The sequence below is a fragment of the Balearica regulorum genome, chromosome 21 (genome assembly GCF_011004875.1).
Source record: "Balearica regulorum gibbericeps isolate bBalReg1 chromosome 21, bBalReg1.pri, whole genome shotgun sequence".
Lineage (NCBI taxonomy): Eukaryota > Metazoa > Chordata > Aves > Gruiformes > Gruidae > Balearica > Balearica regulorum.
The window spans coordinates 2,738,505-2,751,392 of record NC_046204.1 but is presented as its reverse complement, the minus strand read 5'-3'; the positions used below and the strand labels follow the sequence as shown (position 1 = coordinate 2,751,392).

The window sequence follows — 12,888 nt, the reverse complement described above, 5'->3', positions numbered from 1 at the left end:
CGTCTCTAAGCAAAAGACAATTATTTATGCAAGAGACTAGCAAAACCACATGCTTTGGCTTCGTCTGCCAGCACTGGCTTCATATGAATACTTTTCCTCATTGTTTGCTCTCTTAGTAATCCAGCTGTTTCCTAAGACCTTCTTCTGTGCCCCAATCTGCAGTAAAACTCAGCCCGGACTTCTCGTATGCTGCTTCAACGGTTTGCCACTCCGGCAAAACACTACTACTTGCTTTAAGCAGTGAACCCCCAGGCAGCATATCAAAATCAGTAACATCCCATATTGCTTTATAGGCCTTCAGACAGACCCAACACCACAGGTTTTGTGGTTTTCTAGTTCTCCTCCACTGGGTTTATTGTCCCGTTTCCTCTCGTGTTAGGGGAAACAGTGAACTAGTATTAAAATGGGGGCAACTTGCTCTAGGCCAGACAAGGAAGCACTAACCACCCACAGCTAACAATTTATACAACGCTGCTAATTTTAGTCTCGGATTCAGCCAGGGCAGACAATCCCTAAAGCAGAGATGCTTAGCGCTCAGCTCAGGGCAGCGTGCGACATATGGTTGCTAAAGCATCCTCCTAGCAGGGAGCTTTACATTTCAGGCTGAGTTGCTACAGTTCCCTCCAAGTCATAACTTTGAGGATTACTCATCCTAGACATGCAAAAGCAGAGAATTTGCCTCTATTTAGATAGCTCCTGCAGTCTCTCTGAATCAGCACACAGTCTCACCCCCACTGGGGTTCTATTTCCAGCACTTGATTCACTTCCAGTAAGGTCTGAACCCACACACTCCAACAGTCACAGGCTAAGAGAAGCCTGGAAGAGGAGTGAATGAAATTCAGACAGATAACTGCACTACGTAGCTCACTGGGGCAGCACAGGCATGCGGGTTTGAAGCTCATGCCACAGACCGTGGTCATTGATCCTGCGCTGAACGGTGAAACGATGGCATCTTACCAGCCCAGCTGAGAACTGGAGACATTTTTGATCAGGATGCACCTGAACCCCTAACTGCAAGTCCAGCTAATCTATTCTGAATGTGCTATTTATAGCAGACCCTGGAGCCTGAGAAGTATTGCATCATACAGCAAGGTTGGTAATATAAAGTACTAACGCAGCATTTCAAGTAATTTTGAGTATCTTACAGCCCATTCTCGCTTTGCAATGAGCGTCTTGGCAGGCTACATGAGCAGCCATGGCACTTGGCTAGTAGACCTTTTCCTAGATTCCCTGGAACAACCTCTGGCTGCTCTTTTGCCTCTGGCACCTTTGCTTGTTCTGCCCACAAAGACACTGCGTACCAAGAGCGTAGAACCCCTACAACAGCATTTGTCTTCGCTGGAGATCTGTGCACACACCGAGGCCGGGATACCTCCACACTTAAAGCAGGCTATGCTAGGGAGTGATACAAAATTGAAAGATCAGAAAAAACTATTTCTAAATTGGAGGTTTGCTGAAGCTCTCAAATGAAATAGCTCAATTTAAGTCGTAGCTGGATTTCTGATCCAGGAGAAAGCTGGGAGAAAAAGAAAAGCAGTATTCAGAGAATGCTCTGTAGACTGAATGCTCCTTTCCAGGGCTGAGAAAGCTCTTCTCATCTTAAGTGGCGGGTTGCAGCTGAACTGTGGTTGACAACAGCTCTACAGTGACTGGTGCTCAGCCTTTGACTTGAACTTAGCTGAGATAAGGTGCCTAGGCAGCTCCTGGCTGCAGAGTTCTGCCTGCAGCCGTATCTCAACTCATGTCCTCCCAAAAGCTAGTATCATCAGTGTTCACTTCTGATGAGTTCTGTATTCTCACACGGTTTTGGAACACACAGTTCAAAACTGTTGCAATGAGGCTCTTCGTGGTCTCGGTGCACAAGTGCATCCTCCCCAGTTTCAGCAAGCAGCAGATCAGGTCTGTGAGGTCCTAACATGATTCTACTGGGCTCCGTAATAACCAGCAGTACCCTCCAGCTGACCTGATGCTGCACCTCTAGAAAAGCAGAGTTCTTGCTGCTTCCACACAAAGCAAGCAGAGCGCCAACCACATTAACAAGCCCAACCTACCCCAGCTTTTGACTTGCACAGCAGATTGTGCTGGTAAGAAGCACAAGCAGAATAAAAGCCAAGAACCAGAAAGTCCGATGACGTGTTCATTTCAAGCTCCATTAGAATCAGTGGAACAAAAAAAATCAATACTGTCTGTATGAAGACCAAGCCTATTGGGAGATAAATATTGTTTTTCCAAGTGTCTAGAAGCGCTTACAAAATATGCCCCAAACCAAGGGATTAAAAAAAAGCTTAACTAATGCAAATAAGGAGCCAAGATCTCTTCTCTGATCTTTTATCAGGTCACAACATTCAACCACAAGCTGCATTTGCTGAGTGAGGTCCAGGACTTCCGACAGTGATGAGGAAATAGGAAACTGCTCGGATGTGCGGGTCTTGCACAAGGTAGGAGATTTGACAGCTCTGCCCTGTTCATATGAGTAAACCAGGTCCAAGGCTTTGAGATATCATGATGAAGCCCATTCTCCTTTCAGCTGCCTCCATTTTAAATTCCAGGGACTCCAGATGACTCATTTCTTCTTTCTGAGGTCAGGCAAGATGTATTTTGGAGACTAAATAAAGCACCACAGATTTCAATCTACTGAATCAACAGAACACTAGAAATACCCAACTTGCCGATTAAAAACCAGACCTATCTAGAAGGAGAAAAATTTATCTTAGCTCCCTGACAAATTCTGGGAGACTGGAAAGCAGCTGAGCAGGATGGAATTGCATCCGTTGGGCTCCAAATCCTTCATATCTACCATCATGAATACTCTTCCTTACTTTTTTTTGCCCCCCTCCTGTGCATCATTTGGTCATCCTTGGCAAGCGTTTCATGCTTGTTTGGGAATCCTGAACAACCTAGGGCACCTGGGGAGGTGCCACAAGCTGAGTTAACGTCAGGAAGGGAGGGAGGGAGGGGGGAGGTTGTGGGTCTGGGAGGCAGACGCAGGCTGGGGTGTGCTGATACGTTCTGCCGACAGCCTGAGGAGGGCAGAGTAGGGACAGCTCTGCTGGGATGCTGCAGCTACATCGAGGATAGTAAGGTTTGAGCACACACAGCCATCACAGACATGGACGTCTGCTCCCATCCTGCTGCTTGCATGTGAAAGCTTTAGGACAGTTTGGCCCTTCCCAGACTCTGTTCACGTCCCACTGGGGGCATCCACACCACCAAACTGCCACACAAAGTGACAAGAATATCCCATCAAAGGGACTGGCAGCTGTGCCATCAAGTGCTTCATTCCCTGCAGCAGAGGTTACTGCAGGGCTGCACTTGTTTCTTCGTGTGGCAGGACCCCCCCCACCATCCCAGAAGAGCCCGTCTTCACTCAGGCCAGCCCACGTCTCCAGGAACCCAGGGTGCAGCAGCAACATCAAGACAAGATGCACAGCATTAAGCGAGGAGGCTCCAAGCCCAGCAGGACAGTCACAGCTCAAAGCCAAGAAAAGAACTCTGCAGGCTTCTCCTGAGTGGCTGGGAAGGGTCTCTGCGCCAGGAAGAGGATCCAGTCATTCATATACACACATGCACACATGCACACACGCACACACTGGCTGGCACGTGGTCATTTCTGTTGGTGCTCATGGTTAGCTATCACCCTTGCATTACTACAGACAACAAGCAGGCTAACTTCCTCTCTACCCTACTCCGATGGGAGCAAAGGATGTTTTAAAGAAACACTACTGAGCAAAATATTTTATGAAGACAGATTCCTTTGTATTAGCAATCAGTCGAGTAAGTCCAGAGACCAAGTTCAGGCACCCTCTGCTGCCCAGGGTGTTAAAAAAAAATAAGAAAAAAAACTCTCCAGCTGGGGAGGGGATAGGGAAAGCAAGAGGGGGAAGAACACAATAAATCAAAAAGTGCTTCTAAGCGAAGCAGCAGGATAAAGTCGTTCCTACAGTCTGAGAGCACTTCCATGCTCTGGAGAGGCAGCAATGGCCCCACGCACGTAGATGTAACGCATATCAGCAAGCACCCTGCTCAGTGCCTGCAAGTACACTTATCTCCTCCTGCCTTTGTCTGTCCTGGGCAGTGTTTAATACAGGCGCCAGTTCCCAGGAGGAGTTACCATCCCCTCATTCCTATAGCGCATTCCATTTTCCTTCAGCATCTTTCAGTAGTAGTCATCCTTCTTGCCATCAGCTCCCCGTATGCCTGCATGGTTCTTCTGGTCTTGGACAAGTTCCAGGTCATCATTGTCATCCATCTCACCTCCATGATCCTCCTGGGTGCAGAGGGAACAGCCAGGAAGGAAAAATCAGCAAGGCCTGGTAAAGGAGACCCTAACTAGCAGTGCACCATGCTGCTTCTGAGTATAGCTGTTATACCATACCAGCCCAGCTTGGGAAACTCAGGAAATCAGGGAAGGATCCATCTCTGCCAGAGACCTTTAGGTGGCATTGGCAAGCCACTTAGCCAAGATAGAGAGGTAAGAAGCCTGTGCTGCCATGATCAGCAGGTTCATTTTAAGCACATTTCATATCCTGGCATTACAATGCAATTTTAACACCTCAGCCTGTTGCCACTGCTACATGAGTAGAAGATATCATACATCCACCACGTTTAAAACTGTGTAACAAAGCCCACCCATGACGTGCAGCAGCCAGCACAGCCTCCATTGGCACTTCTAGGTCCAACTATTCAGTGTATGAGCCAGGTTCTACACAGAGGGCAAGGACAGCTCCTGACATCAACTTTGCACTGCCCACCCCTTCCCTTCCCCCCCCCCATCCCCTTTATTCCCAGCAGGCAGCCCAAACCCTCACTTCCTCAGCAATCATGTTGGAACTGCAGAAAAAGCCAGCAGCAGCCTCTCACAAAGGGCAAGGAGAGGATGAACAAGACTGGAAGAGGATCCTTTGTTTCTATCTATGTGAGCCAGAAGGCACCAGGTTGATCCTTTCTAGCACTCATGCCCTCAATCTTTGGTGGCCTCCAAACTTCCTCCTAGAGGAATGCCAACTTGTCACTGACTACAGTAGTCCTAGGCTCTGAGACACAGCAATAATACCTGTTTTCAGCCAAAAATAGGACCAGTTGCATCCTGGCAACTGTGGCCCAACCACTGCACCACCCCTCCCACTTGCCTCAGGAGAGGGATATCCCATTCTTCTGCCACCCATACTTTTGTTCGACTTACTGACTGTAACCCAATGACCCTTCTCCCCAGCTCTTCCACAAACACAGGCTAGACCAGTAGGACCTGTGCAGCAGACTACAGGGCTCTCAGTGAATTTCTCACCACAGGAATAAACCCAGGGTGATGCTTGGAGAAACACATACTGAGCTTGCCTAGGTGCACAGCTTTAATTCACCCCAGCTGCTGTTTGGTAAGCATCTCAAAGCTCAACTGCTGCAGATTGATGCAAAAAGAAATGAGGAGGGCAAACAGAGCATAAAGGGTACTCTGAACACCTGAAAAAGGGAGCAGAGGTAAGCAGGCTCCAGGTTTGTTCTGGAGACCCACCTCAATGAGGAGGCACAAACCTGAAGGCAGTACTCACATCTGGTTTCCTAAAAGCTGAGTCATGCTCAGCTCCCGTCTACCAACATACCCAAGTAACAAATCACACCAGAGAGGGAAAGAGGAAGAACCTTGGTGTCGTACAATTTCTTGCTCCTGATCTTCTTGATAGTCATCCATTGGGTCTTCCCTGGGCTTGGCAGGTCTGCCAGCATCCTGAAAAATACAGGAAGTCAGATTCTGTTGACACTGCCCCAACCTACCTCCATCCCCTGCCAGGGATACAGCTCTCTCACATTAGAGCTCCAGGTCTGGAAGACTGGACTACAGATCATGAATCAGAGGGCAGCAGAGACACAGTGAGACAACCCAAACTCCATTTGTGCTTTCTCCACCCAGTCTCTCCTCCTGCCTGCTGGCAGGAACTGCCTAGCTCCTTCCACTGCAGCAGGAAGGTCCCAGCGCCAGGGCCCTTTGCGCATGCTGCTGCTGCATCAAGTCCCAGGGCTGTGGGGAATCTACAAGTTATTTAGGGTAGACCTTTAGGGAGCCCAGCGCAGCCCTAGCTGAAAGTCAGGTATTTATAGCATTCATTTTTTCCACATTTTGCACTAATCTTAAGGTGGTGTTACTCTGTTGATACCAGCATCTCTTTCTTGTTTGATTTCATTGGCCTGGATTTCTTTTTTTTTTTTTTTTTTTTTAAAAACCTCACTATTAATCTTGATTTTAGAGCCTGACAGATAAAACACTCCTTTTTTAAAACCAAGCAACACTCAGTTGCTTGTCAAAACAAGCTAACATTTTCCTGATGCAGAGTCTGGCTTCAGACAGCAAGCAGCACTTTGTAAAATAAATGGATTCCTTCTGCAAGCAGGCAAACACGGAGGCAGAGTTCTCGCGTGTTGCCACTGCTCCATACCCCTCCCAGGAGGGGCAATGGCTGCACTGACCAGACCCTGAGCATCAGCCCAGATTATTGTCTCTGGTTTTGGTCTCTCAAGTGCTTGAAAAGATACAGCACCTCCGCAGTACCAGCCGTGGAGTGAGCCATCTCCTGTTCAGCGTCTCTCCAGCCATGTAGGTGCTGCAAATGTGAGGGCTGACTTCAACAAGCAGAGGACAGGACCAGAACAGGTTCTGGTACTGACCAACCCACTGATTCTCAGAAAGAGGTTTCTCCCGCCTGCCATATCCCTGTGGTGGGATTATGGATCCATCCAGGAACATGACGTTTTCCCCTTTGAGTCCTGAAGCTCTCTGCCTCCCCCCATTCATAGCTGGGGATCTCTCCCTGGCTCCTGCTGGTTGCCTTGATGTCAGTCACCTTCAGTGGCTTCTCCTTAGACTCTTCTTTCATGCTGGGCTCCTTGAACTTCTCCAAACCTCCCACCTTCTCTTCAAAGTCAGGTCTCTCCAGCTCAGCTTCTTCAAACTCATCCTCACCTTGGTTATTGGGATCCTGGGCAGGATCTGCAGCATCATCTGGCATCTGGACAAGAAAAGTCTCTTGTGACTACCAGGCAGGATATCCCCTTGGGAGACAGCGGCCAAGGTGAGCCTGCCTTCACCAGCACGCAGGAAGTGCTGGCTTGTAGCACTTCAGTCACACCTCTCCAAGCACGGTAGCGGTCTAAAACCAAAACCCCATGTCTTTGTTATCCCTCTGAATCCCTCCAGAACCAAGGAGTTTGGAGTTGGATGTTACAGAAACTTCTGGGAAAGCGTTGACTTAAGTGGGACAGCTGGATTCTTATTCAGAGCTAGGGCTGCATCCAGATGACAGCATGACGGCATTACTTACCATGGGTTCCTGGACAACAGTCTCTTTCTGAGCACGCACGTTCTCCCCTCTCTCAATCACTCCTGCGTCTGCAAGGAAGAGGGACAGTTATGAGTGACGTGTCTCAGAAGTCAGCGTCTCCAGTTCAGATCCCACTGCTGGGGAGCGGCTGTCTTCGCTCTGTGCCAAGCAGGGATCTGTCTCGACCTGCCTGCAGGTTGCGGCAGACAACGCTCTATGGATGTTTTCCAAGGAACGCTTCTTCAGTGCCATTTGCAAAGCAGCATGATGCTCCTACAGCGGCTCAAGCTGCTTCCGTGTCCCCACGGCTGGGGCACAAACACGTCCCTACCTTACTGAATAGCACATATGACGCAAAGACAAAAACCAGCTCTGAAATCGGCCCTTAATTTCTATTAGGAGGCACCTTTCTCTCATGCCACTGCTAAGTCTGGGCAGTATCTACAGCAGCAATCCAGACCATCGCTGGGAGCCGAACCGGACCACAGCAGGTCGGGATGTCGGTGCCACCTTCCCCTTCGTCGGCACACAGCTGCCGACAAGACGATACCAGAACAAGAGGCAGGCTTCTTGTGTCAGGTACGGGGACGTTCAGGGTGGGGGGGGAGTACTAATGAAAGAAAAATACAGCCTTTTAAAAATACCACCTTTGCTTTCAACTAAGTAAAGGCCTAATCCTCACCCTGAATTGGATCTGGCTCTGACACGTCCCAGCTCTGGCACTGGGCACTCTGCCTGCCGTCACCAGGAACGCTTCTCCCCAAAACAGCAGAGCTGCCGGTGAGGCAGCAGTGCTCCCAACTGGACAGCAGCACGGCCAGGGCAGTCGAGTCATTACTTTGGTTGTTAATTCCAATTAGGACACAGAGGTCAAAGGCTACAGGTCCTCACGCTCCCCTATACCTGCCATTAGGCCTTTTCTTTTCAGTGCAGAATTCACTTTGATGTGAACCAATTAGTTCGGTTCCTCTAAGGGGACTTGCTGAAAATCAGGTCAGCGAAACATGAAATAGCAGCGAGGCATAGCTTTGGGAAAGTGCAATACCACCAAACCTCCTCTGCAGACGGGCATCTGCGTGCACGTTAGTGTTGCCCAACTGTTGCTGCAGGACTTCATCTGCACGGAGTGAACAGAGCCAAGAGCCTGGCAGGAAACCACCCACCTTGGGTGACTTCAGCCTCTTGATCCCCGATTCAGTTAGAACCACTGACCTTCATCTCTGCCCCATGACATCCCTCCTCTGTTCGAAATCCAGAGCCAAAAGTCGACTGTCAAGAAACCAGGCTGAGATAATCTTTATAATGCTTAATAGGATGCAAGTCAGCATTTCAAATGAGATCCTCACAGGAGTCTCAGCTCCCAGCTTCCCTGCCTTACTGCATTCAAGACCGCAGGGGGAAAAAAAAAAAAAAAATTAGCTACATGAAAAGCCACCTACTTAGTCATTCTGCCTCAATCTAGCAACGTACAGGATTAGCCTTAGTCATATCTACAGGTCAGCGCCTCATTTTGACAAAAGTAACTAGCTGACTTCCAGATCCCACAGGTTATTTCCACGTGTGCAAGAAATTGATGGTGGAGTCTGTTTGCAGCCAAAGAAATATGTTTTCAAAGTGTTAACGCTGTATATCCTGGCCGATTGACAAACCTCACCTGGAAAACGAGGCAAAGAAAAGGTTCTGCCCTCACACGCGTAATCCAATGGATTAATCACTAGTTGCTTTCATGGTGTGATGGTGAACTTTACACCAAGTCACATGTTTCTCCCCTCCTGTTATCAGCCGAGTGAATCAACGTGCAGGGGTCTGAACAGATCTGGATGGGAAGACTGAGGAATTCTAACTCCGTGTTCTAAGAGCTGCTCTCCAATCGCCCAAACGCAGTTACTTACGAGACTTTAAAATAGCTGTAGGTGCTCTGTTGGCTCACTGACAAACACAGCTAGCTGCCCCTGAATTTATTTGCTTTTAGTGCCTTAAGGACAGTTGGGAAATCTTCTGCCCTAAGTTAGAAAACCCACTTCTACAAATTAAATCACTTCCCATAGGAGACTGAGATCGAGTCTTGCAAAAAACAGCGACGTTTTCCCCATCACTCCCACAGCAAAAAAAAAATATTACTTAACTTACACAGATTTTGAGTCCGCTGCCTTGGAAATGTCTGAGGACGCAGGACAACAGGGAACAAAACCAGAAAGCTGTCTGGGCTTTTCATTTGACCGAGGACAATAGCAGCACAACAAGTTTTCAGCAGTTATAAGGTTTTCCTTTGACACAAGCAGAAAGCTTTTCTCGCTCCCTACCTTGATTAGCAACAAATTAGTGCTGAACATCATAGGATTAAGGAACCCATACCCATTTCAAGTTCCTCAGCATCTGTCCTTTCCTTCTCGCCTTCCTGCTCAGCGACGTGATGCTCTTCCCCTCTCTTCTGATTAGGTGGTTGTGGGCTGCCTTTCTGCATCTCCTGCCCAGGCTTGGGGTCAAAAGGAAGGCTCCTTGGGTAACCGCGCACTTGTTCTTCATCCATCTGGGCATTCACTTTGTTAACTACGTCCTTCCAGCTGCAGCAAGGGTACAACACAAACCACAACACCCCCGCCTCAGGATATCAAGGGATATTTTATAATGGTGAGCAGAGAAAAAGCCCCCAACACATGCAGAAGTTTGTCCTAATTTAACTTTATGGCAAAACTAGCAGATTGCATTAGTTACTGTGATATTTGCTTGAAACACAACATTTAATATGCTATATAAGTACAAAATAAGTTAGGCTTTATAAACACAATTTATTGTAGAACTGCTTTAATATTATTCATATTATACAATAACATATCCACACGGCAATAAACTCCAGTTCTAAATGGATACTTACTCATGCCTCACACATACCCAAATACACAAATCTAACTGGTTTGTTTTGGTTTTGTTTTTTTTTTTTTTTTAAATCAAAACCATAAGTCCTCTTTATTGTTCCAACTTAATTTAAAATGAAGATGCTACTAAAGTAAAACTGTAGAATTTTGACCTATAAGGAGGAAAAAAAACCTTTCAAAATAAACAGGAAAGCCACAATACAAAATTGATAGTTTCTGTTGCCTGATTATTTTTTTTAAAGCTAAAGTTCTCTACAAAGCTTTGCAACTGGGATGGATACTTTAACCAGCGTCTGTTTATAAAACTCTTCATAACAGGCATCTGTCCCCTGTACAAACCCCAACAGTGAAAAGAGAACTAGCTGAAAGTAAATATTCATATATTGTTTTGATTTTTTTTTTTTAGGTGAACATGGGAAAAAGCAGTTCATTTCTTTACTCAGTGAGGAAAGCCATGTTCCAGTAGGATTTACTGCTTTTCCTACCACCACCCCCAAATGTTTCCATTCATCTACTGACCTGCAAAATCAATTATTCAGACACAGCTCGCTCCGCGAGAGTTCAGGCAGCCAGAGTCAGGAATTCCCTCCTCTGTAACGGTTCCACCTCAAGCACACTTCTCCAGATGCCGACATCAATATCTACGCCTGCTTCCTTCTTAACAGGAGCGCCTCAGCGGGCCAACGACTTGCTATCAAGGTAGATGCCGAATGCTGCACGTTTTTCATTAACGCTACCCTGCCTGCAGCAATAGCCCAGCTCACGTGGATGCCGAACCAGAGGCTCGGCAGCAGAGCACGTAGTAGCGTAACACCCTTCCGCTGCATGGAAATGCACTGGAGGGCAGAGAAGGAAGAGCTGCCTCATACTCGTTTGAGTGAACCCCCAAAAACGCCCAGAAGGCAGAGCTGCTCATAAGGAATATTTTCTACCCAAATATCCTTCCTTCCTCAGGGAAACTTTCAGAAACAAAGAAGGGTAAAGGGATGAAATCCCAGTGGTAAGGGCTCTCACAAGTGACTGAAACCCAAACGTTTAACCTGAGTAAGTTACCACCAGCTTCAAGCAGGATTACTGCTTGGTCTAGCCTGTCCTGCTGCACAAGCCAGCTGAGATTTAAAAGTCTACTTAAAACATTTACATTTTTAAACTGCTGAGAAAGGACAAGTGGTCTTAGCCGTAGCAGCTTTTTAAAGTCCGCAGACTAACACCACACAAAACTTTTAGTAAGAAAAGCCATAACCCAGCCCTCAGCTCAGATTTCCCCATTATAAAGCCATCGAAATGCAGATTGGCCATCAAGAGCTCATCTGGAATCTGCTGGTCTCAGCCACCCAACGCAACAGTTCTTGGCATTGGATGCATGGCCTCTTTTGTGCTCCGCTGCAGTTTGATGTTGTTCTTGGCACCGACACCTTCCGGAGAAAGTTGGTTTATGGACTCCTTATCACAAATCTCATGCAGTGTAAATAACAGCCTCCAGCTGCTCACTAATTTCTTGATGATAGATCCAGGAAAAGAAAAGCACACCAAACATACCATGATCTCTGTCCTTGCAGAAATCATTTGCCAAACAAATCTAATATTTGCATTTTCTGTTTCAGAGTAGTGACGGTATCCTCTCTAGACTCTACATAGTTGAGGAAAGGGCATTCTGCCATCACAACTTCAACCCTCACCTGCAGTTACACCCACACAAGTCCCTTCCTGTAAAAAAGCAGAATGTCCTCTGTGCCATTACTCTGGGTGTCCACGCAGATGTTACCAAAGCAGCACGGGGAGAATATTGCCCTTTAAAGAACTATGCGAAGCACAATTTCTGACCTGGGAAGATTACAGGTTAAGCGAACAAACAGAAATGGCACAGAAGAGTGAGTAGGATCTGGCTGATAATTTAGAATAAAATCCAGAAGTCTCCTCTGCAGATAAAACAAATTAAATCTTGTTTGCTCCAGTAAACTAAACAGATACGACCCAGACACACACAAGGGGATAAATTAGTTAAATGAGGAAGCACTATTTTCAGAGTCAGTTTGTGGATTATGGCCAGACTTTGATGAATTGCAGCCTCAGAAAGACATTTTCTTCCTTTTGCAAAACAGACTGGTCTTCTGCCAGCACCGCTGAGACAGTAAATGGTTTCTCCTGTGCCCGTACAGCATCCAGGACAACAGGATCCTGGTCCCTGACTAGACGCTCAGGTACTATAGCGATACAAGTACCGTACTGTAGGAACTATCCATTCTGTTACTGAAATCCCATAGTCTGGGGATCACAGGTCTCAGACCTGTCTGACTTTTCATGTTCTAATCAGGCTGTGAAGGAAATCCCTAGCGTACCTCAGAAGTGCACTGGCAAGAGGAACCCAAGCTCCATTCCCTGGGAGGAAAGAAAACACAGAAGAGAGACTAGAGTTTGGGAATTTGTCTTTGCCCTAGAAGCAAAACCCAGAAAAAACTCTAGAACCTAATCAGGGCTGGTTGCCCACTGCTTCTAGATTACCATATAACCTTGGAGATCAGAAGCTTCCAAGTCTTCAAGGTCTGGTTATTCCTGCAGAGCTTGGCAGATTACTGATTAATTAGTGGAAAAAATGAGCAAGTTGCAGTTCTCATATACAACTTAATGCTTCTTATTTATAGAAACCGAAGAAATTTTTAGCCACCCTTGCTGCTGTGGATAGGTCGCTTCCATCATACAGC

General features: G+C 47.0%; 1 protein-coding gene across 2 annotated transcripts in view; it reads right to left on the bottom strand.

Annotated features, from left to right (window-relative positions):
- Positions 1-3,734: 3,734 nt before the first annotated feature.
- Positions 3,735-12,888, bottom strand: part of LOC104638027 (uncharacterized) — a 33,872-nt gene continuing 24,718 nt past the window's right edge. Inside the window, exons 10-14 of one of the 2 annotated variants that reach the window (XM_075773556.1) lie at positions 9,666-9,874; positions 7,311-7,378; positions 6,834-6,998; positions 5,651-5,722; positions 3,735-4,267 (exon numbers count right to left, since the gene is read on the bottom strand). In XM_075773556.1, coding sequence (XP_075629671.1) covers positions 4,157-4,267; positions 5,651-5,722; positions 6,834-6,998; positions 7,311-7,378; positions 9,666-9,874 — 625 coding nt within the window. In that variant the 3' untranslated portion in view covers positions 3,735-4,156. Of the gene's footprint in view, positions 4,268-5,637; positions 5,723-6,833; positions 6,999-7,310; positions 7,379-9,665; positions 9,875-12,888 lie in introns of both variants that reach the window. The other variant, XM_075773557.1, reaches the window with a different exon arrangement.